General features: G+C 46.1%; 1 protein-coding gene across 5 annotated transcripts in view; it reads right to left on the bottom strand.

The window, feature by feature from the left end:
* SLC8B1 (solute carrier family 8 member B1) overlaps positions 1–25121 on the bottom strand; it is a 69738-nt gene extending 44617 nt beyond the window's left edge. For 2 of the 5 annotated variants that reach the window (XR_003852010.1, XM_029571847.1), the window contains exons 1-4: positions 15615–16474; positions 7963–8307; positions 3581–3733; positions 1080–1132 (exon numbers count right to left, since the gene is read on the bottom strand). Coding sequence is in view for 4 of the 5 variants with exons in the window: in XM_029571847.1 (XP_029427707.1) it covers positions 1080–1132; positions 3581–3733; positions 7963–8130 (374 nt within the window). In the remaining variant the exon portion in view is untranslated. Of the gene's footprint in view, positions 1–1079; positions 1133–3580; positions 3734–7962; positions 8832–14915; positions 15550–15614; positions 16475–25065 lie in introns of those variants that run through there. The other 3 variants (XM_029571849.1, XM_029571850.1, XM_029571848.1) reach the window with 3 other exon arrangements.
* Positions 25122–25584: the final 463 nt, after the last annotated feature.

Below are 25584 nucleotides of genomic sequence, written 5' to 3'. Positions count from 1 at the left end.
TCTGAAAGGGCAATTCTCAGAGACGAATTGCCTCATGGAAAAATCAGGTCATTGGGACTTTGTACCCATGGCAGTTTTCAAAGTGAAAGCCCTTGCATAACTTCCTTTTCACGTTCATATGGACATTGCACCGATGTCAAGATGTTCCCTCAGAATGCACTTCACATCTGCTCTTATCACATAGGCATAAGCCAGCTCCAGCAGCTATAAATCCCTAATAGCAGACGTTAACAGATCCAAAAAACATTCCTGCTGCTCTGTTCACCATGCCATTGCTTTGGCTCGGCAGTTTCCTACCAGGGGCTGGGATCCAGCACCAAGTGCTTTCATTCACAACTACCCGGGGATTTTTTCCTGTATTTTATATTCCCCTCCCAACCCAACTCACCCAGTCATTGCAACTACAGTCCTGGGCCAGGGGCCATTAATCATGGGCCCTGAATCCAGCCACCAGGTGTCACTGTTGCACAATGACTGGGGCTCTCCTCTCTAGAGCCTGTAAACACTGCCTTTGCAGCAAACATCACCATGTTTTTGGTGCTTATTACTACTGTAATTAACAACATTAATAAGATTCTTTTTAGAAGTAATAACAATCTCTAGAGATGATCTTTTCTCAGAAAGATGCCCTGCTAGTTTAGTGCATTGGAAAGACAAACTGAAAGTATCGCAGACTTGTTTGTGGACAGTGAAATGAGCGCTGTATTGTTAATACTGAACACATTATCCAATGACATCTTTTCTGATAAATGTCATAAAAGGTACGCTCACCGAGGATGGAAGGGTTCCTTTGCTACATCTGCCTGTTTCCACTTCATGACTAAATGTTGGAAGGCTGAATGCTGGACTCTTGGGTGGCCCCATTTCTCTGCCTCTCATACTGTCTGGCTACAATACATTGGTCAGTTTGGCACGATATGCATGAATTTCGGTCAAACAATCCATGAGCTTGGCCATGTCACAGTCTTAATGGAAATGTCCAGAGGAGGTAAAAAAAAAAAAAAAGATTGGCCAAACTTCTAGTTGGGTCACTCTTAGTGATTGTTATTTAGTAAGGAGGAGTGATGGTTGACACTTACAATTTCTCAGCAGTCAGGCCAAGGATGATGAATAAATACAGTAACCAGAGGGCCTGAAAGAAATCAAGAGGAAGTTAGGCAAGCATGGGATACGTGCAATAAGCCAGAGTAAAGTGCTCGCTGGAAACAGGCTCAGCAGTGCAGGTCACGCTATGTGCACACCCAGAGAAATGGGAAACGCATCAGCCTTAGATAAATTCAAGTCTTGGGATTGGTCAAAGTCCAAGCTAAGATCAGAAACGTCAGACAAGACATGAAGGAACAAGACGGGACAAGACGGACAAGACAAGGCTCCAAGGATAAGGACTAAGACAAGGCAGAGAGACAAGGTGAGGCAACAAAGACAAGGTAGGCACAGGAACAGGACAGGGCAGGGAGAGGTAAGGCTGGACGAGTCTAAGCCGGAAGGCAAGGCCGAAAGGTTGGAACAGCACAACCACAAGACAAGAGATCTGCTCCTGAGGCAGTGCTAGGGTGCGCAGCTGGGACTTATGTACCCAGCTATGTGACGTCATCTGGGGGCACAGCCATGCATGATTCCTACCGCAGGGTCTTTAAAGGGATTTCTGCCGCTGGGGAGAAGAACGGTGGCGTCTGGTGGTGCTGGGGGTAAGTGAAGCCGGTTGCAGCAGCCTGCTGCAACCAGCAAAGATAACACTCAAATCTGCAAGACTGAACACCACACAAAACACATTGAGCATGATTCGACAACCAGCTGATAGCTGCTGCATCTTAACTGGCAATGGTGTGACATGATCATGGGTTTTAGACCATAGCAGCAACCTAGTAGCCTTGTTTTGAAATATTTGCAACTGACTTTTTTTTTTGGGGGGGGGGGGGTAAACCCTGATTCAGAGCATTACAATAGTCTATCTGATTTGTCACTAAAAAAACACAACATAACATAGGACCAAGGTCCATCAAGCCCAGCATCCTGTCTCCGACAGTGGCCAATTCAGGTCGCAAGTACTTGGAAGATCCTATAAAGTAGATCTAATTCTTGTTTTTCACTCTCAGGGATAGCAAGAGCCTTCTTTAGTCTACCTGCTAATAATGTGTTAGAGGCTTTTCCCTCCAGGAAGCTGTCCAGACCTCTTTTAAACCCCACTGTGCTAATTGCCTTGATCACATCTTCTGGGAACAGTTCCACAGCTTGATTGTGCGCAGAGAGACAAATTGCTTTCTACAATCTCTTTTGAATCTGCTGGCTGATACTTTCATTGCGTGTCCCCTTGTTTTAGTAGTATTTGAAAGGGTAAATAACTCTCCTTTATTTACCCGTTCCATCCCACTCATGATTTTATAAACTTCTAAAGTCCCCTCTCAGCCGTCTCTTTTCCAAGCTGAAGATGCCTGTGTAGCCTCTCATAATAGGGGAGATATTCCATCCCTTGATTTTTATTGCCCTCCTCTGCACTTTTTCTAGTTCTGCTACGTCTTTCTGGTGAAATGTCTTTCCAGAAGATTTGTGTGTCAAATTCAATTTCGCATTTTGCAAACAATTGAAGGAGAGGGGCAAGAAATAGGTGAGGTTTGAGTTGGGAGATATGTTGGGGGCTTGGTTTTAATATTAGGTTTAATTTTATAACATGAAATTCCTTGCCTGTTAGGCGTTTAGATGGTTTGAGCTTTGTATCTCGCTCCAGCCTTGTTAGATAAGGCATGTAAAAAAAGGAACTAAATAAATATGCACGTCACAAACTGAACTCAAATGAGATTCGTCAACAGGAAGAGGTAACATCCAAGGGATACAAATACTTCCTGTGTTTTCAAAAATAAAATATATCACAGCTAGTTATATGCAGAAAATACACACACACACACACACACCATATATGAAACATCTGTGTACAAATATACCGTAATTTTAACATAAAAGAAAACAATATAGTTTCAGATGAAAAGTTAAAGAACCAGATAGGACAAATAATTTTTCAGTGGAAAGAAAGTTCTACTTCGGAGACCAGGATCTAAGGCAGGAAGGGTGAGAGGGAACTGCAGAAGTTACATAAGGAAGGTTTTGGGGTTGGGTTTTTTTTTTCAGAGGCCTCACTTTTATACCCTAGCTTAGCTTTCTCTCCAGAAGTGATACACTTTTTGGAAGTTATTTCTAGAAATAATTGCGGAGTTTCTTCTGGGAATCAACACCAGCTGCCCTATGAACCCTTCCAGGCCCCAAACTTAGAACTGCCACAGTATCTGGGCCTCCCACAAGTACCGTACATAAAATACTGTGATCCACTCACATGCATACACTCCACAGGGGTTGTACAGCACATTTTTGGGTGGCCTAAGGGTACTTCCACCAAGTCTTGATGGTAGGAACTTTGCCAATTTTTCCTAAAATGCTCAGTTAACATTAATAGATTTCTTCATCTGAGGTGGTCACAAATTATCAGTTGATGGCCGCATTTGACAAACACTGAATTACAACGTGGAAGACCTGCAAGTCCACCATGCTGCTTCAGCTTGCACTAGAACAAGGTAAACAAGATACTCACATACAAGAAGATGGCCAGTGGCATCAGAAAAGGAGCAAATATACAGAAGATGCCATCCAGGTAGTGGAGGAATCCATCTTCCGCTTGGCAATCGGGGGTGTTCTTGACGAAGCTGCACTGCTCAGATACATTGAGATTCCGCACTTCCTGACACTGGAGAGAAAAAATGCAAATTAGAACATGCCTACGCTGCACTCCATGCCCCTCCCCCCCCTTCCAGTGACATCCCCATTATTTTCATACTGGATTCCTGATGCACTAGACCAGGGCTTACCAATTCTGTCCTGGTGAAACCCCAGCCATTAGGGATATTTGCAGGAGGACCTTGCACGACTGGAAGATTGGGCATCCAAATGGCAAATGAAATTTAATGTGGACATGTGCAAGGTGTTGCATATAGGGAAAATTAACCCATGCTGTAGTTACACAATGTTTGGTTCCATATTAGGAAAAAGATCTAGGCGTCACAGTGGATAATACATTGAAATCGTCGGCCCAGTGTGCTGCGGCAGTCAAAAAAGCAAACAGAATGTTAGGAATTATTAGGAAGGGAATGGTGAATAAAACAGAGGATGTCATAATGCCTCTGTATCGCTCCCTGGTGAGACCGCATCTTGAATACTGTGTACAGTTCTGGTCACTGCATCTCAAAAAGGATATAGTTGCACTGAAGAAGGTACAGAGAAGGGCGACCTAAAAGATAAAGGGGATGGAACAGCTCTGCTATGAGAAAAGGCTAAAGAGGTTAGGGCTGTTCAGCTTGGAGAACAGATGACTGAGGGGGGATATGATAGAGGTCTATAAAATCATGAAAGGACTAGAATAGATAAATGTGAATCTGTTCTGTATTCTTTCAGATAATAGAAGGAATAGGGGGCACTCCATGAAGTTAGCAAACAGCACATTTAAAACTAATCAGAGAAAATTCTTTTTCACTCAACACACAGTTAAGCTCTGGAATTCATTGCCACAGGATGTGGTTAAGGCAATTAGTCTAGCTGAGTTTTAAAAAGGTTTAGATAAGCTCCTGGAGGAGAAGTCCATAAACTGCTATTAATCATGTTGACAGGGAATAGCCACTGCTTATTGCTGGTATCAGTAGCGTGAAATCTATTTACTGTTTGGGTACTTCCCAGGTACCTCTAACCTGGACTGGCCATTTTTGGAAGCAGGATGCTGGACTTGTCTGACCCTCAGTCTGACCCAGTACTGGATGAGATAAACCCCTCTGATGAATGACCGCAGGAAGAGTGACATCAATCAGGAGAGGCAGAAAATACAAAAATGTAATTTGGTCAAATCTTTATAGAAGTGTTGAGCTGTGAGTGACTGGTGCCTTTACAGAATTCCATAAATGGCTTCTTAAAAACTGGGGGCAATCGATGGCCAAAAAAATCCAACCTAAAAAACCACAAATACAGGATTAGCATTGCCTTCCAGAGCACTGACAGGCCCCATCACAATGCACCTGCCGGGAAGATTCTGTCACCCCCACACACTTTTATTTCTCTAGTGCCCACTAAGGGGTTAATTTTAAAAAACTTTCCAAATGTAAGTAGCGAGAACACGTGCATGTGATATTATGGAAACAGCACGAGTACGCGTATACTTGGTGTCATGCGGAAAGGGATGGTCCGGGGCAGGATTTGGAATTACATGCACATTGTGTAAGTGGTGTATACGCGTGCATTTCCAATCTCGCCAGAATACTTTTACACCTGCTAATTGAGTTGCGGAAGTGAAATTGCACTGGTCTTCTGCCTGCAGTTTTTGAGAGGGGCGGTCTGGGTGAAGTGGTGGGGGTCTGGATGAACAGGGGCGGTGTCCGGTCAACTGGTGATCCCAGGTTACCTACACAAGTATTTTCAGAAGCGAAGCACAGGCATACGTTATGAAATGGCTACCTCAGCGTATAACTCCGGGTTTTTATGCACATGTTATAATTATCATGCACGTAATTTTATAAAATGGGTAAGCGTTTCCCTGCATGGCACATATACGTGTGTACCGAAACATACACAGGCAGTTTCAGGGCAGAAATATGTGCCATCTTCTAACCTGTGCACCTCCCGCCAGGCAGTTTCTAAGGCAGCATAAACTGACAAATTCTGTTAATACTGAAACACTTTTAATTGTACTTATGGATATTGTTTTAAGAGGCTTTGAAGTTGGTCAAAGTTATTTTTTAGTGCTTCTAGATCTCTATTCAGCTTTTGACACTGTGGACCATGAAATTTTATTTAGTTGATTATTAGAAATAGGTATCACAGACATACCATTAAAATGGTTTAGGTCTTTTTTAACAAATCGCTCCTACAAGTTAATAGAATGTACGATAACCTACATTCACTTACCTTAGTCTATGTGCCAATTTGTAAACTGTTGCGATGGTATATAACTTAGCGATGGTATAGAAAAGTTTTTAAATAAATAAAAAATAAATAAATAATATTAAAATTCTATGTCTGATAAAATACCCCTTCAAACAGGAGTACCCCAAGATTCAACTTTGTCCGCCACTCTTTTTAATATCTACCTTATAAATGGCCCGTGACCGACGGCCCGCAAATGCGCAGTAGAGCGCAGCTCTACTGCGCATGTGCGGGCAAGGACGTCGGTCAGAGCCGTGCATGGCCGAAAAAAAAAAAAATGGCGGTGGGGCTGCAGGAGCGGGAGGAGAAAGCAGCGGCGCCGCGCGCGCGCGGTGCCGCTACTTCTCCTCCCCAGATCTGCCGGCAGATCTCGGGGGGGGGGGGGTCACTGCCACGCGCGCGGGAGTGACACCCCCCCCCCGAGATCTGCCGGCAGGAGCGGGAGGAGTTAATAGAGCCGGGTGAGGGCTGCGGGGAGTTGCACTCGGACAGCGGCATAATTTAATGGAGCCGGGTGAGGGTTGCAGGAAGTCGCGCTTACGGCGCCGGGAGGAAATGGAGGTGGGTGTGGGCTGCGAGGAGTCGCGAGTACGGCGTCGGAAGGAAATGGAGGCGGGTGAAGGGAGGGACTGAGGGAGAGGGGGACTGAGTGGGAGGGAGGGAGGGAGAGGGGGACTGAGTGAGTGGGAGGGAGAGGGGGGACTGAGTGGGACAGAGGGAGAGAGGGGGGGAGGGAGGGAGGGACAGAGGGAGAGAGGGGGGAGGGAGGGAGGGACTGAGTGAGAGGGAGGGTGGAGAGGAGGGGGGGGGGGAGGGGGGGGGGTGAAGAGTGAGGGGAGAGAGAATGAGGGGGAGATGAGAGACAGAGGGATGTAGCCCGTTTTAACGGGCTTAACGGCTTGTATATATATATACTAGCAATTTGTCATTTTCACAATGGACTAGGTGTAAAATTCTCTTTATGCTGACGATATTCAATTTTTAGTCCCTATTGAAAATTCTGTAGAGCAAACACTCGAAGTCATTAAGGTTTACATAACTGCTATAAAAAAACTATTACAGCAGTTGAGATTAATTTTAAATATGGACAAAACAGAAATAGTTTTATTGAGTGATAAAATGTAGTTATAATATAATACCTGCCCTGGTACTAGATGATAATATTAGGATAACACCCTCGTTCTTTACTAGGGATCTGGGGTCATACTAGTAGACACAGTGTTCTCCATTAAGAAACATATAGCCAACAAATTAAAAGATGGCTACTTTAAATTATTAACTTTAAGAAAGTTGAAACCTTTTTTGAGAGCAATATGATTTTAGAACTGTTTTACAAGCTTTGATTTTTGCAAACATTGACTATTGCAATACACTGCTTTTAGGACTTCCAGCATCTACTATTAGGCCGCTTCAGGTACTGCAAAACGTTTGTGTTGCTGTTACTGAGATGAAACTAGAACCAGAATATCTTTTTTTGTACGGTGAGTTGTACGGGGAATGTCATAATTCTGCTTTACATCCATAATTGTGGGTCAAAGGGGTTCCTGTGGATGCAAACTGTGCTTTTCTATTTAGCCCTGTGATGGTCATGTGTTCAGTGTGTCACGCATGTGAGAACCATCTATCAGGCGTGTCCTGACAGAAAAAAGCTTGAGAACCACTGCCCTAGAGTGAATGACCTCAGCAGAACCTCAATCTAACATGAAGTGCCCCTTTTCCTTCCTTGAAATGTATTTAAAATCCTTTTTTTAAAGCAATCCTAGGATGACTGGAGACATGCAGTTCAAAGCTGTTACAGTGTTGCATGGTTGGTTAGGTAGAAAACACAAGAGTCCAACTTTCTGATTGCTTAATGTGGTGATGGTGACGCAGAGGGAGATGAAAGCACACGGTGCCTTGGTTTCAAAATTTGCTGAATAAGAAAGCTGAAAGCAGACCTTGTCCAGTAAGCAGAGGTCAGAGCAATACTTTTGTGAGCCTTCCCTTTGAAGCCCTAAATGCAATACTTACATCTTCCACAGCTCCAACACCCTGTGAACTGTTCCAGTTTCTCCATGTTCCTGAAGAAACAAAGTTTTGGGGCAACACTGTAGGTGGCTGGACCGCGACATCCGTCAACCAAGCATGGATGACCGTTATCGCTGGACACAATCCAAGCAGCACCCAAACCCTTCCCATGTCTGCATGTGCTGAAGTCACACCGGTCGCTGAAGTCTGCACATCTTAGTTCCTCCGAGGCTGCGTCCCTTCCTTCGTCCTCGAACTCGGGTGCTCTTGCAGCATCTCACAGACAGTGGCACATTCTTCGCTGCCACTTCCTTAGAATAAATCCTGCAAACTTGGCTTAGACAGAAGCTGCAGGCAGAAGAGCACAGAAGGAAGAATAAGGAAAGAGCAGGCACGGTTTAGAGGGAAATGCACAGCAGTATCTCCTCCCCACCCATCACAAGGGGAAATAATGTTACTGGACGACCAACATTTCTTGGAACAGAGACAAGATGCCAGTACTACTTCTCAACAAATGTATTTCTGAAGCACTCTACAGATAAACATAACAGACAGTTCCTGCTCTGTGAGGTTTGCAATCTCGTCAAGACACACAGACAAGACATAACAGTCTTACAGCAGAATGAGGATCGCCAAGAAGATTGGTCACAGCTGCAGTCTTGGCTTGCTGAAGGCTCCATCCGAAGACCTCAGCCCTGCCCACAAGACATTCATTTTGAGGAAGTGAGATGGGGTTCTTCCACTTACAAAATCATAGAACTAAGACTCAAACAAGTTGTAGGCAATGCCTTTTTATTGGACTAACAATATACTGGTGACTCACCTTCAAGGAGCTCTGCTCTCTTTCAGGCCGATACAGTACAGTGCGCTCCGACGGAGCACACTGTTAACCTGCTCTTGGACGTGCGTTTTCCCTTACCCCTTATTCAGTAAGGGGCGGAAAACGCGCGTCCAACCCGCGGCACCTAATAGCGCCCTCAACATGCAAATGCATGTTGAGGGCGCTATTAGGTATTCCCCGCGATACAGAAAGTAAAATGTGCAGCCAAGCCGCACATTTTACTTTATGAAATTAGCGCCTACCCAAAGGTAGGCGCAAGTTTCTGCCAGCACCCTGCGACTTAATATCATAGTGATATTAAGTCGGAGGTCCCGAAGGGTAAAAAAAAGTAAAAAAAAAAAAGAAAAAATTTTTTTAAATGGGCCGGTGGCTGTCGGGCCGAAAACTGGACACTCAATTTTGCTGGCGTCCGGTTTCTGAGCCCATGGCTGTCAGCGGGCTCGAGAACCGACACCAGCAAAATTGAGTGTCGGCTGTCAAACCCGCTGACAGCCACCACTCCGGTCTAAATGGAGGCGCTATGGACGCGCTAGTGTCCCTAGCGCCTCCTTTTGCCTGTTTCTACCGCATCACCTCATTTGCATACTGCATCGCGCGCACCGGCGAGTGGCCGGTGCGCGCGCCGGGAGAGCGGGCGTTTGTCCGCTATCCCGCGTTTTTACTGAATCGGCCTGTTTATCAGGGGAGTATAAAAACCTCAGTGCCGCCTGGTTTAAATAGTATATAATGAGCTAGGCAAGACTGCCTGCATGTGTCAGGAAGTTACATCTTAGTCAGCCAATGGGAGAGGCTACAGACAGGAGCACTTTACAGCTCCAGGAGCCCTATGGCTGATAAACCCAACCTGTAACTTCTGGCAACCTCATGCTTAGCTCATTCTGTACTATTTAAGCTTGGCCAAACTGCGAGGCATCCATTGATCTGATGGAGGGAGCATAGCTCTTGAAAGCTAGTTACAGATGTATTAACGTAGTAACCTGTCCACTGTGCCAGCTCGTAGGATATCCCTCCTTATCCAAGGCAGCTTGTGTCACCCTCCTCCTATGTATGCCATCCTCCTGGGTAGATGGAACATGCAAGATCCCCTATTTAGTTCAGCCCGGCATTCTTCCCTTCCTTAGTAAAATGACGGCACATAAAGACCTTTTTAAATGACTCATCCATCCTGCCCTGTTGAGGTGCGTGCATACGAGTTCCCACGTGCAATATTTTCCCTGACCTCTCAACCCTTTTCCTATCATTGCCCTCCATGTCTGAACCCGGCCTGTTTAAGTTCTGTTACAGTGATGGCCTTCACCACTTCCACTAGCAGGTCATTTCAGACCTTGCCGTCTTCAACTTTGCTTTTACAAGACTAATACTTAACCCGACATCCAGGTCTCTATATCTTACTACCAAATTTTCTAACAATCCCCACAGCCACCAGGTTTAGTAAAAATTTCCAGCCTCCCCATGCTCATTAATGTTTGGGGTTTAACCAAGGTTCCTCCATGCAGGTCACCCCAGCCTTCTTGGAATGCCAATACTGCGGTACCACTGCTAGAAAAGGTCTCACGTACAGCTTGTTAGTTGACCTTTATTTCTCGGTATTCACGTGGACTAAGAAGGCAACCACATTACTCTTAGAGTGAAATACACAGATTCACACTTATGTATCTTTGATGAAACTCATTCATTGTTCTGACTTGGGCTTTGAAGCCATTTTACTTTGTAGTCGGTCCTGGTGTTGCACTATTGCACCATGAACCTTCACTTGTAACTACTCAAGGTTTTCCTGTTCTACTGTTACATCCCCTTCCCAATTCAGCCCACCCATCACAGTGATACTCCTGGTCAGGGATTTTATTCATTTATGTATTTAAAAAGTTTTATATACTGCTTTCTCCGTAAGACTGATCACAGCGGCAGCTTCCTCCAGGACCTGGCTAATGTGGAACCTAATTCTGGCCACAAGATATCGCCACTGAATGAGGTCTGGGACTCCTTCCTGCCCTGCTTTCCCTGGGGCTGCCGGTGAACACTGCCTCCCCAGCATCCCCCTGGCTGTCCCTGGAAGCAGAAGCCCAGATCGGGAATCGAACCCAGGTCTTCGCCATGGCAGTGCACAGCACTTACCACTGAATGGGCCCAGTGTTCCATGCCTGCAGAAGGCACGGAAGAGAAAATGTATAAACCCCAGCCCTCATGTACAGGCAGATGGTTGGGATTCCAGTTTGGGACATGTAACCTTGTCCGGAGGTTTGGTAGCTGGCTCAAAACTATGTCATGCGTGAATGTTTTGTTTGGTTAAAACAAGCATCCTAGACAGTCCTAGAATGAGGTCCTAATCCCTAGACATTAATTGTTGTGGTTTTCAAAAGGTATGAAGCTGTATGTTTAAAGTAATATATAAGTGCCCTAATTATCATTTTTTCTTAAACCTTCTGAGTTTCCTCCTTGAGGAACTATGAGGAAATACTTCTCTACAGAAGGAGCAGGAGTGAATGACTGGAATCCAAAATGATAACCAAATTTAACTGTACCTGAGATAGACAGGGATGGAAGAGGTAAGATAAAATTAATGGGGATGGGGGGAAGAGAATGGGTACTGGCCTGCGTATGGAAACCAATATATGATCAACTCTGCAGAACAGTACGACAGCAAGCAGAGAGAGGAGACAAAGCTGCCTCACATACAACTCCCGAGAGAAGGCTTAAGTACATTCTCAAATATAATATTTTTTTTGCATGAACAGCAGGAAGACATTTATTTAAAAGGATTTATAGCCCGCATACATCCAAAAATGTTTATGGAAAAGAGCAGAACAACATTAACAGAAATAAATTAAAAATACAAAAGACACATTTGACACTTGGCTGAACATCCCAAAATGGAGAGGGAATGATCTCTTGCAGGTGGTCAAGCTTTTATAGCTACCATTGAGGAGACATCTTTAGCTAAAGCAGTATAGACAGCAGCAACCAGTCAGGGTAGGCAAAATTGTTCTTATCTTTCAAAATCTGCTCTGCTACCAGGGCCAGGTTAGTAAGGATTTCTTGTGCACGCTGTTTTGCTATGCGCACGGGGATTCTAAACCTGGGTGCATGTGCCACAGCTTAGAGAGAACAGTAATATCAGCCTCCTCCAACATATGGTGATGCTTAACAAGTCTCACAGATTGAACCATGTGGTGCTGGGCCAGTCCCATGAAACTAGGGAGCTCTGCCTGGTTCCTTCTGCACAACTGGACCTGCGGAGCAGAAGAGGCTGATGCTGTATGAAGCTGCAATGCTGCTGCTCCTCCTGTCAAGGCCAGGGAAAGGGCTAGGTTGGGGCGGGGGAGGAAGGAAAAATGACTGGAATGGATCAGCATAGGTTCAACAGCAATGCACCCAGGGCTGAACTAACTACTATGGGATCCCAGATACAGGGATCCCTCCGCCCCTCCAAATCTCAGGCTGAAGCCCATGAATCCCCTGCATACTATTTGCATTAGTACACAAATCTGAACTCTGCTTATAAAATGTTGCACAAAAGAAAAGTTTTGCACGTGCACCCTTTCAAAAATTAGAGGGAACACTGGCTGACATGGATATGAAGGACTGAGGATGGGGGTGGGAGGAGAAGAGATCAGACACCAAGGAGAACAGGAGAGGAATCGGGGGTTGGGTTGAAGAGAGGAGGGAGAAAGATCTGGGACAAGAGAAGAGGTGAAGGGAAGAGGAAGCAACGTCAAAATATTCTGACAGCAGCCCAGTAGTGCCCAAGAAAAGTTAATAGCTCCACGCAGGCCCCTAGCAAAAATAATATGACCCTGTGTGCTACTTGGATCCTAACGGAGGGTGCAGACCCCTGGTTTGGGAATCTCTAACTGAAAGCTTTTCTCCGGGGCAGAACTCTAGGACTTGGATCAGATTCCTGTAATCAGCTTCATATCCCTGCTCCTCACAAAAAAAACCCCCAAATGCTAAACATTCCCCTGCACAGAAAGACAGCAAGTCCTGGATCTTGGGAGCAGCAGATCCCACCCAGCTGTGTCAACTCATCATCTTCAAATAAGGATATAAACAGCTGGGAATGGCCTGGAAAACAGTCCCAGCATCTCTTTTCAGGCTTAAGAGGCAGAGCAGCAGGGGTCTCTCTCTTGCCCCTCCTCTCCAGGTAGCCTGCAGGGAAGAAGGGAGGGGGGGACCTGGAGCAGACAGAGAAGAGATCGGCCCCTCTGATCCCTAATCCTTCCCCTTCCATCCTGTCCTGTCCCCATCAACACCACCTCACCTCTCCTCCAGTATTGCAGGGAACAAAAGGGAAAGGGGTCAGACTGAAGCAGACACAAAAAGTGGTTGAATTACCACAAGTGCTACCTGATGTAGGAGTGGGAAGAAGTAAACATTTTGTTTGTTTTTTTTTGTTTCGTTTTAGGGGGATTTTCCCCCACAAATTTCATTTCAATTGTTTATTTCATTTAGATAAAAATGAAATAAACAGAAAAAAAAAAGAAATGGGGCCTCCCGACCCCAGCACTCATCCCTCCCACCCAAAACAATGCCAGGTGCAGGTTCCTCCCCAGCCCCCACTTAATTCCTTTTTCATTTCTCTCAAATGCCCATCCCTACTAATTGCCAACGTTTCAACCCTGGCCTTGATGAACGGCATTACTGCTCACAAGTTTCAAACTGATGCTAATTCAACCCGTTCCCAGAACACTCCAGAACAGCATTATGCCACTTTTTATCTGGAACGCGATAAAAAGGAGCAGAACTGACAGTGTAAATCAGTTCTGGTGCCTGTGCAAATAGAACAGAACCAGTACTTGCATGGATCATTTATGGCCTTCCAGCCCTTGGAGGAAGCAAAGCAGAATAGAGTCCGAGTTGCTGATCCTAAGACAAGGGCAGGCACATGGCTTTAACGTTTGTGCAATTTCCCAGCACAATTTGACCTTGGAGAATAGCCAAGGTCAGAAATGACTGGGGTGACTGCCTGCAGCCCCATTGTGTCTGTCACTACTAGGTGTGTTGGCTTCCTGCGTATCATGCTGTCATCATATCAGGCTCTGCCACCTCTGCTGCTGGTGACCAAATTGGTGAGGGTGAAAAGGACCATGAAAGAATGAAGGGATGTGCAGGGTGCAGGATGGGGGTTGGGGAATGAGGGAGGGAATGGCAAATGAGGGATGGGATCAGAAGGGCTATGGGTTGTGTGGGGGGAGAAGGAGTAACAGTGAGTCGGGTGATCAAAGGGACTATGAGATGTGTGCAAGATGATCAGAATAGGGGTCTGTGAGTGAAGCGACTGGAAGGGGTAGAGAAATGAGGGGAGAGGAGTGGACATGATGGGGGAGTGAAGAGTCCTAGAAGATCTTGTGATGTTGCTCCATTCCTTCCACCCCAAAGAGGCAAAGCGCAGGCCATTCTTTTGAATTCCAGGCTCCACACCCCTGTCCCAAGGAGACCCAGGACAGTAAACATTGCTACACACCAATCTACTCCCACCCCCCAAGGCAGAGGAGAGTCAGCTAGTTCTGGTTTGAGGACCAGACTTGCACCTTCCCTGAGGAGAGAGAGGAGGAGACTTGCTGGAAAGGATAATTTTCCAGGGAGAGGAGGAGCTCGAGGGCCACCAGGGATAAGGGGTGAGATTTAGTGGCCACTGAGGCGAGGACAAGGACCAGTGGGAAATTTAGGAGGAGGGCTGGAGGATCAGGATCACCAGGGCAGGGAGGAGGAGGAGTGATCCCAATTCTCTCTGCCATCCTCCTTACCCCAGTGACTCTCCAGTCCCAGTCGACTTCGCCCAATAATGCTCATGGAGCTTTTGAAGGCTGCATGTGGGAGAGAGAGAGAGCGAGAACTCACGCCCAGCCTGGTACCTCTCCTTTCAGCGGCTTACCCCTGCCCTAGCCTGGCCCATTTCCTCTCCACCCCATCCCAACTGAACTTCCGTTTTTGTCTACAAATTAATTAAGCTCTGGATATAAAGCATATAAAACACAGACAGATGCCCTGGAGTTAGAACTAATAAATACAGTCCAAAGCTTCCAAAAAATTATTGCAATAAAATAGTGAAACAAATAAAAAGACAAGAATGGCAAGGATCTGACAAGCCTGGAATGTGGAATTCTGAAGTTTGTACCTGGGCTTTCGCCGCGGTTCTCATCTTAATATCAAGCGCATTCCAGACCCGCATTCTGCTGTTCTCCACCCCGAGCTGTCAGGTGAGGATCCCTCGGGCACCCCCTTTCTGACGTCATAAACAAAACATTGGGTCATCGCTTTGTGACGTCACGGGAGGAATCTCTTTCTTGGCCAGCGAAAACAAATCAGCCACCGGCGAGAGGGGGAATAAACCCAGGCAGAGTGCCGAGTCAGCCCTGCAGCACCAGGGTCGGCGGCCAAGCAGCTCTCCGCACTGGCCCGGTCCCTTCAGGCAGGCGGTAGCTGCTGAATGAGAACCAGATCCGGTTTTCCAGGGATTTTGTTTGAAAGGGTAAAAGGATCAGCAGCTCACTACAAGATTAACCTTCCCTTACTTTGGTTGAGAATAGGCAGCAGATGGGATGTGAGGCTCTTTAACGACAGCTGAGCGTGGGTATATATATATATATAGTGCATGACAGTGTTGTAAACAGCTTTAATCACAGTCCTCTGGTGTCTTAGAGGCGACCAAACCGCATTCCAGCGCTTACGGCTCAGCCCGGCAGACAGCGTGTGAGCAGCACCTTTCCCAAACTTTCCCAGATCTTCCCTTTCCGCACAGATCACAAAGTTTGAACGCTTTCCTCTACACATGCTGTCTTTTACCCGGTAATGAGAAGAAGCGGGTTAAACGTACCTGCAGCCTGGCCCCCTTCTGTCGATCAGGAAGACGACTTACGGAAGGAAAAACAAAAACCGTGAGCAAGGCAGAGAAAAACCACAAACAAGCCTGCCCCCAGTTCAGCCTCTTCCTCTTCTGCCGCTTAAAGGGGCAGCGCACCCTCCCGGCTGACTTGTCAAAAGTCTCGTCATGCGTACCCGCATAAAAAGCTTTCAGGGAGGCATAACAAAACGAAACAGGGATGTACAAAAACCAAAATTATAACAATAGTTACCAAAACAATTAGTCAATAAAATGGGGGAGGGGGCGCAAATGACCTCTCTTGCTCCTCACCCAGGGTCTCTATTTTTCTCATGCTGTAAACTAAAGACATTTTTTTTATTAGCTCACATTTATTCCCTGCCTTTCTACCGATTACCCAAGGTGGACTGGGCTGGCTGGTGGGAGAAGTAGCTAGGCCTCGCAGAGGGATTGGCATTAGGAGTGTGTGACCTAAGAGGTTGCAGAGGGTACCAGTGCCACCGCTCCAGGACAAGGATGGCGGTGCTTTTGAAGGGATGTCACTCTGAGGAAAGGCCCCCCTCCCACCCCAGCCTTGGAGGATGGCATTCCTTGTGCTTACACAGGGCCCTAGGGCTTTAAGAGAGCCCCCTTGTTAAATATTTTATGAAAACACTGTGACGGAGATTGGGACAGAGCTGGTGAAGTGATTGAGATCCCTTAGCTGAAGGCAAGGCATGGAGATTACTACCCTTACATGCAACTGAAACACTGCTCCCCACTTCAACAGCAGAGGGGAAAGGGGCATTGGATTCAGACCACAATCTAGGGTCCCGATTTCAAAGGTCTGGGGTCCTGATACGCAAACATAAGGGAAAAAGCACAGGTCTGCTTCTACAGCCAAGCCCATAAGCAAAGCACATCAAGCAGCACTGTCTGAATTTTAAGAAAGCACATCACCCAGTAAAAAACGAGGCTAGCAGTAATTTTTATGGACGGAGCAGCAGTTACTACCCTTAAGAGAATCATGGGAGTAACCTGCAGAGAAGCTTGCTGGGCAGACTGGATGGACCATTTGGTCCTTTTCTGCCATGATTACTATATTACAGTGTTAGCTGTGTGTGCTGTATTCATCCTTACACACCTCCATGGGTTCTGATGGGGCTCAGCACAGTCATTTCTGATTTACTTCGATTCAGAATGGTGAGAGTCAGGAAGTAGGCATTTTCCAAACTCGCCACTATTTCTTCATAAATTGTGCCTCCTTTGACTACCAACCGAGATACAGAGTTGCTAAGAGTCCCGACTTGGAAGAATTCCTTTTTATTTGTACAAAAATGTCCCCATTGCTTCCATTGCCCTCGAGGGTTTGTGAGTGGAAGATTCATTTAGACATTGCCCTACTTTCTTTATTAAATCTCCTTTCACATTTTTCATGCATGGAATTATTTAAAGCAGTTAATTTTTTTTTTTTGGCTAATATTACCTATGCATAGCACCATGATTAAAAAAAACAAAACAAAAAAAACCCAGAGCATCTCAGCCAATCCATTTATGGTTCCAACTTTGTTTCTTTATGTAAGATGGATCCAGACCTTAGGTTTGGCCACTAACGAAGCTCCAAGCTTAAATGCTACTAGACCTAGATGAATGAGGCAGCACAGAAGGTACGGGCAAAACGTTTTCTCAGAGATGGGAACAAAACTACCCTGTTTCTTAACGACACGACATGCTTTTTGGAGAGTGCCCAGGCCAGACAAGCCTTTGCATGAGCACTTCAGTAAGAGTAAGGCAGCCATGCACTAAAGGATTAAGTGATGTGTTTACCAACTTGAGAAGCTGCTCACATGATGGGGAATGCGTTCATAAAAACAGCTCCACAACCTGAAAAACTAGTGGCGAAACCAAGTGTACACATCTAGATCATTCAGGGTCACTAAGCAGGTCTCCCCAGGCACTGGTTATCAGGAATTATTATGTATGCACTGCTTCCTGCAGTGCATACATAATAATTTGATCACTCCTGCTTTGGAAATTCCTTGTGGGACCTGTAGTGCAGGAGTTTTCACAATGAAATTTTGGGGGCCTCAGAGTGCAGTCTCCGACTCTTGCTGGCCACCGAATTGACAGTTTCCCCCCCCCCCCTACACTATTAAGTCACATAAATGACAGCAAAAAAAAGCCCCAAATGTCTCGCCCTGTGTGCCTCGCGGAGATTCCTTCACTTTGGTTAGATAAAGCATACACTACCCATACACAACCCAGCAGAAGGGCTCCCCTTCCTGCCTGCCTGCCCAGGCCTTTCACCTGATCCTTCAACCCTTGTTCTTCCTCTGCCCTCCATGTCAGTGCCAAGCAAGCCCAGAATCTGTGTTAATCCACTGCCGCCGCCACCTCCAGTGGAAGGCCATTTTAGGCCCTCTTCAATTCTTTCTTGATTTCTGTTTCTTCTGTCTTTCCAAAAAAGAAAGCTCAAGGTAGATCAGAAAGTCTAAAACAAAAATGGCCCATTTTCCTAGATATTAAATTGTGTGGGGTTTTAACCATAGTCACTCCACGCAGATTACCCCAGTGCCTTTCTTAGAAGCCTGACGCAGCCAGGTCACCGCTGTTAGGATCATAAATGAACTTCAGTCGATTCCTTCATCTGCAGTGGCTGCGAAAAAAAACCAAAACAAAACCCAATCTGTCGATGGGCACATTTGAGAAACACTGCTGTAGTCCTGCTTTTTCTGTTTGACATCTGCATTACAAGAGGGAGGGTGCCCAAAAAGTCTTCCTTCAGGGAATTGGCAACTGTGTATTCATTTCTTGTACACTTTTTCAAAGGTGCTCTATGTGCTTTAGCAAAATTAACAAGAGGTGGCCCTTTATAGACTAACCAGTTTATTGAGGCATGAGCTTTCAAAGACAGCCTCCACTTCCTCAGATGCATGGCGTGTATTACAGAGGTGGGTAAAATATATGGGATGGGGGAATAGTGAATTAGGCAGGCAGGGTGTGGAAACAGAGTGTTAATAGCATTATAATCCAGACTACTGACCAGTGAGGTAAGTGTGAAAAAAACAGAATGATCTGAGAACAGTTAAGTTCATAGATAGTTGTAGTGTGCCATGAAGCCATTGTCTCTGTTCAGACCTAGGGTGATGGTGTTAACTTTTTTAATGAGTTCCAGTTTAGAAGTTTCACACTGACATGTTCCTCTGAATTTCCTTTCTAGAAGTATGGCAACTTTAAGGTCAGATAGAGACTATCCCAGAAGGTTGAAATGTTCACCTACAGGTTTCTGAATGTTCCCATTTCTAATGGCAGATTTATGTCCATTTATTCTTTTCCTTAGGGATTGACCTGTTTGTCTTATGTAGACAGCAGAGGGATATTGCTGGCAGGTGATGGCATATACATTGGAAGAAGGGCAGGTGAATGAGCCTCGGATGTTGTAGTTGTTGCTGGGTCCTGTGATGGCGTTGCCTGGGTTAATATGTGGACAGAGTTGGCATCTGGGTTTCTGGCAGGGTCTGGTTCTTGAGTTGGTGTCATTGTTGTACAATTTGTGGTTGCTGGTGTGTCTCTGTTTGAGGTTGGAGGGCTGTTGGTAGGCCAGAACAGGCTTGCCACCCCCGGCCTGAGAGAGAATATTATTATTAATTTATTATTTATTGTATTTATATTCCACTTTTCGGCACTTCAAAGTGGATTACATTCAGTTACTATAGATAGGGTGGTATCATTAGCTAGAATGGGTTGTAGATCCTTGATGATATGTTCCAGTGGTTTCAACTGGGAGCTATAGGTAACAAACAAAGGTGTTCTGGTATTTTCCTTTTTCGAGATGATCCTGTTGCAGGGCATTCCTGGGTATTTGTCTGACTCTGTTGATCTGTTTTCTTACCTCATTGGATGAGTATTGTAATTCAAAATAATGTCTGTTGTAATTTGGAGTCCCTCTCTGAGAGGTCAGAGGAGATTTAATTCTTCTATAGGACTTGGCTGTAGACAACAGACCTGGTGGTAAGGGCTGGGTGGAAGCTGGAGGCAGGTAGGTATATGTGGCAGTCGGTGGGTTTCTGGTACAAGGCAGTTCTTATGTGTCACTCATGTAGTTGGACAGTAGTGTCCAGAAAGTGGACTTGCGTGTGGATTGTTCCAGGCTCAGGTTGATGGGGAGTGGAGACTGTTGAATTTTTGGTGGAATTCTTTATGTGCTTCGTCCAAGTCTATCAGGCCGATGCAGTAGTGTGCTCAGCCGAGCGTGCTGTTTAACCCGTCCAAAACACGCATCCAAACCCCTCCCCCCTGAGCAGGCATTAATTTCTGAGCAGCCCAAAAAAGTGTACAGAAAAGCAGAAAATACTGTACGTCCTCTGACTTAATATAGAGGTGAAATTAAGTTAGAGGAACAAAAAGGACAACCTTTAAAAAAATTGTTTTTAAAAATGTCGGCGGTCAGGTTAGGAAAAAGGATGCTCATAAAACTGAAACCGGCTGACAGCCAACCTCTCCTGGACACCCGCTGCTGAGGAGGCGCTAGGAGCGCAGGATTTCCCCTAGCGCCTGTTTTTTCCACGGCAGCCAATTTAAATATTAAATCTGGCGCCCCGGAGAGGTCGATCAGTGCACGTTGGAAGAGCCTGTTTTCCCTGCGCCAATATTGCATCAGCCTGTATATGCTTTAGAAATGCTATAATTTATGGAGGGACTGGAGAGCACGTTTTGGATGAGAGAAGAAAGTTATAGCCATTAGGAAATGCCTGACGGAGGAGGTGGTGAAGATATGAAAGGAGGTAACAGAGGGAGCAATCCAATTTGTAAGAGTCAATTTCACCAACATGGGGCTTGAGGGGCAAGACAAGGGGACAGCTGAAGGTGAGAGGACAGACAAGGCACAAGGAGTGATGAGGAGACTTTTTTTGGGAAAGGATTCATATGTTACTCCCTGATGACTTCTAAATTGGTGTTGCTTTTGACCCACTGCATGCTGGATGTGTGGTTCTGATTTGTCTGAGCACCACAGACTTGCAAGGCCGTATATTAAATAGAATGGCTAAAACCCAAACAAGAATGAGAGAAAAACTAAGAATATATTGTACCAGATTTACTGGGTTCCTTCTCCCAGTTTGTATATAATTGAGGAAAAATTTGTGCTGTCACTAAGAAAAAAAAAGGTATAAAAATATAAGTTCCCAAATCAAGATTCATTTTTGAGGCATTTCAGTCTCCCCCTTAATTAGAGCTTTTAGATCTTGACAGGGATGGTTTTATTATGGAGATTTTGAGGACACCTCATTCAAAGACACAGTGCTTTTAAAGAATGCTTCTCTAACCTGTCCAGGAGAGCCCCACCTCCACCCAGCTAGTTGGGTTTTCAAGATATTCACAGTGGGGCGGATTTTCATACTCCGCGAATAGGCCTACTTTTGTTTGCGCTCCAGGCGAAAACAAAAGTACGCTGGATTTTAGTAGATACGCGCGGAGCCGCACGTATCTGCTAAAAACCTGGATCGGCGCGTGCAAGGCTATCGATTTTGTATAGCCGGCGCGCGCCAAGCCGCGCAGCCTACCCCCGTTCCCTCCGAGGCCGCTCCGAAATCGGAGCGGCCTCGGAGGGAACTTCCTTGTGCCCTCCCCTCACCTTCCCCTCCCTTCCCCTACCTAACCCACCCACCCGGCCCTGTCTAAGCCCCCACCTTACCTTTGTCGGGGGATTTACGCCTCCCTCTGGGAGGCGTAAATCCCCGCGCGCCAGCGGGCCTCTTGCGCGCCGGGCCGCGACCTGGGGGCGGGTACGGAGGGCGCGGCCACGCCCCCGGACCGCCCCGGGCCATAGCCACGCCCCGTACCCGCCCCCAAAACGCTGCCGACACGCCCCGAAAACGCCGCGACGACCGGGACTGCCCCCGACACGCCCCCCTCGGAGAACCCCGGGACTTACACGAGTCCCGGGGCTCTGCGCGCGCCGGTAGGCCTATGTAAAATAGGCGCACCGGCGCGCAGGGCCCTGCTCGCGTAAATCCGGGTGGATTTACACGAGCAGGGCTCTTAAAATCCTCCCCAATGTATTTATTGATTGGATTAGTGTCAAGCCCGAGGTGTGGCACCATACACAATAAATATATAAATGTATATGCACGTTTGCATACATTGAGGTCCCAGCACATGCAAATTTCTCTCATACACATCCATTGTGGATATCCTGAAAACCCAACTGGGTGGGAGGATCCCGAGGGCAAGAAGCCCTGCTTTAAAGGAACTGTCTAAACAAATAGTTTAATTGGGTATTAAAAGCATGACGATTCGTTAATTCATAAGGTTTGGGGTAAGTGGAAGTCTCTATTGGTGGAGCCTTGGCTTAGGTGGGAGCCCGGACCCAGACCCGGATGTAGGGTCCTGATGCTGGGGCCCCACCTGGATCCAGGCCCAACACCATTACCTGAACCAGAGGTTGGGTCCCGATGCCTGGGCTTCAGCCTAGGCTGGAGCCAGAAACCAGGCTTGACACTGCGACCCAGTCCAAGGTCAGGTCCCAACGCCTGGGCCCAGGGACGGGTTGCAACATCAGGCCTGGGTCTGGACCGAAACCCCAGCATCGGCATCCGGCCTCCGAGTTGGGTTACAGCCTTGGGCCTGGGTCTGGACTCCGGCCTAGGCTCCGGCCTGACATTAGGACTTGGCCTCTGGGATGGGTCATGGCATGGGGCCAGGGTCTGAGCCGGGGCCCCAGTGTTGGGACTCGACCCCCGGACTGGGTTGCGCCATCGAGCCTGGGTCCAGGCCCTGGCCTAGGCTGAGGCCCCTGCGTTGGGACCTGACTTCCGGGTCTATTCATGATCTCGGGCCTGGTTCTGGACTCCACCCTAGGCCAAGGACCCGGCATTAGGACCTGGCTTCTGGGCTGGGTCACAGCATCGGGCTTGCTGGGCTATGGCCTAGGCCAGGTGTCAGGACCCGCAGAGTCGGGCCTAGGTCCTGGCCGAGGCCCTGGCGTTGGGATCCGGCCTAGGCCCAGAGTTCAAGACCAGAGGCCCAGCCTTGTCATCAGATACCCCCATCGGATCAGGTAGGAGACCCTGGTGTCGTGCTCGGACCTAGACCTTTGCCCCTACTTTGTAGCCTTGGTCTGTGCTCTAGGCGAGGCCCCTGCTTCAGGCCTAGGCCAAGGTGTCAGTGTCATTCTAGGGCATAGGCTGCGGCCCCTACTTTGGGCTTCGGCCTATGCTTCAGGTGAGGCCCTAACTTTGGGCCTAGACTTAGGCCCAATGCATTAATTTCAAATTAATGCAACGAATAAGGTTTGTTTCATCTGAAGGGGCCCCTGATTCATTTCAAAGCCCCCCCCCCCCCCCCAATGAATCAAATTGCCCTTACTAGTCGCATTTTTTTAAAATCATTTGAAACGAATGCACAGCCCTAATGCTGTTACAGCTGGACTAGATGGAAGGGGGAAGAAGAAGGAAACTGTAGAGCAAAAATATTTGGCTGTTCCTTCTACTTAGCCTTCAGCGCCACAACGAGTCTAAGTTAATTAGGGTGCTGTTGTGCTATCTATCATCAGAGCCCCTTCTCCCATGCATGGATTTCACCCATATATTTTTATGACTGCAAAAGAAACAGCTGAAGGGTGGACTCTGGACTAGACTAGACAAGAAAAATAATGTTTTAATGTAACTTTATGACCTCTTTGCACCTGTTTAAGTTTTTGTTTTTTATTCACACCCCCTGTTATCTGTAAACTAGCATGATGTAATTTTTAATCTCGAATGCCGGTATATAAAAACTCTAAATAAATAAAAAGAGTTTCTATCCCATGTGTACAAATCTAAAAAGTAAATACAGCAGAATATCATAATTATTTTTCTTACACCTTTCCAGCCAAGGAGTTCAAGATGTGTTACAAATAGCAACAATAACACACTGCAGCATAGCAATTTGTGTAAGATGCATGTATGATACAGATATAATTATTAACATAGTACAGCAGAAAAATTTTGAGTAGCGGCAGATGCACGACTTCGGACTGGCCCGGGTATTCGCCGCCTAGGCCGGCCCAGGACACATCACGTGGTCTGCCGAGCGCAGCTCTGTCATGGCCGCGAACGGCAGACCACTTGACTGGAGCAATCGGCCCACCGGGGGATGCCCGATCCCCCAACAGGCCAATCCGCCCCTGGGTAACAGATAGAAATATTAATATAATGCAGCACAATAATTTGTGTAAGATGCATGTAAGATACAAACAGAATTATTGTATAACAATTTGCGAAGGACATATCTTAACAAAAGATGGGCATTCTTGTGGAATTACAAAATTTAGATGGCATTGGGGAGGAAAGATGCATTGTGTAGTTAGTGCAATGTGTCTGTGTATTGCTATGGGGCTATAGACAGTGTATTAAAGATATTATTAGTCAGTGTCATTGGTTTGGAGTGAGCATGAGTTGTTGAGATAACAGTTCCTAGTGTTTATCTAGTGATCTACATATTAACACAGATAATCAGTAATCAGTCTTGTGGGATTATGATAGCTGAATAGCATTGCTGGAGAGCAGTGCACTGTGTAATATATAAGTGGAAACCTTTGTTTTAAGTTTTAATTTTATTTGTCCTGGGAATTTTTTGTTAGTAACTCAAGGTGAGGTTTTGGTGATGGTCTAGGGTTTTGGGGCCAGTTTTACATGTACAGTGAGACATACGAACAGCGCTGTACACATCAGTGGAGATTTGATATAATTTGGAGTGAGCAAAGGGTACACAAAGCTGAGATTTCTACAGTGTTCTCTTGCCCTAGCTTGATGCATTCTCTACCAGGGTACTATCAAGCAGCCCAAAAAATTGTATAGAAAAGCAGAAAATACTGCTTTTCTGTATACCCTCCAACTTAATATCCTAGCGACATTAAGTGGGAGGAACCAAAAATGTAAAAAAAAAATAAAAATGTGCCAGCCAGTCAGGTTAGGAAAACGGATGATCAATTTTACCTGTGTCTGTTTTCCAAACCTATGGCTATCAGTGGGTTCAGAAAGCCAACGCTCGTAAAATTGAGCATCGGTTTCCTGAACCCACTGACAGCCACCTCACCTGGGTTTCTGCTAATAAGGAGGCACTAGGGACGGGCTATTGTCCCTAGCGCTTCCTTTTTAGTGCAACCCTTCATTTAAATACAGGATTGCGTACGTTGGGAGAGCGGGCGCTCAACAGAGTGCCCATTTTCCCGCAATTATTGTATTGGCCTGTATGTGTGCCACTCCAGAGGCTCTCTCCCTCTCCTTCTCAGTACTAGGAAAAAGGGTGTAATTATTTCCAGTGTTATTGCCCACAATGAATAATGCATGCATTGTATTATCACACGCAGTGTTACCACATCTCATTTCCATTTACTCCTCCCAAAATCCACCCATCTATTCAAATGTTTTATGCTGCGAAAAATAACACAACATGACTTGAAATCATCAAATAAGGGATTACTCACAATTCGGAACATCAGATCAGCCCACTTATGCGAAGTCACTGCAGGTCCTAAATATTGGAACAAAATGCCACTAGAACTGAGATTACAGCAAGATAAGAAACAGCTATATTTATAATATAATAATTGTATTTTTCTATTTTCCCCCCTTATTTTTACTATGATTAATTGTAAACCACTGAGATGGACGTGTCCGCACAACAGTTTATAAAACTGTTTAAATAAATAAACAAATAAATAAACAAACAAGCAAGCAAGCAAACACGTGTTAAAGCGATATCGCAGGCATTAGGGTCCTAAAGCAATTTGATGAATAACCCTGTAAGTTTTTATCCCACATAATAGCAAGTAGGGCCCTTGATGGGGCAGGGCCCTTGATGGGGCAGGGCCTGGGCAGACATTAGTTTATTTGTTCCCCCTCCAACCAAAAACATGTTGTGATCTATTACATTTAAGGCAGCTGAGAAATCCAAGAGTATTTATTATGATTAGAGTGACCAGGATGCAGGCACAGTCGGAGTT

This window comes from Rhinatrema bivittatum, chromosome 11 (assembly GCF_901001135.1).
Source record: "Rhinatrema bivittatum chromosome 11, aRhiBiv1.1, whole genome shotgun sequence".
Taxonomy (NCBI): Eukaryota; Metazoa; Chordata; class Amphibia; order Gymnophiona; family Rhinatrematidae; genus Rhinatrema; species Rhinatrema bivittatum.
The sequence above is the reverse complement of the archived record's forward strand: the minus strand, read 5'-3'. Positions and strand labels throughout refer to the sequence as shown.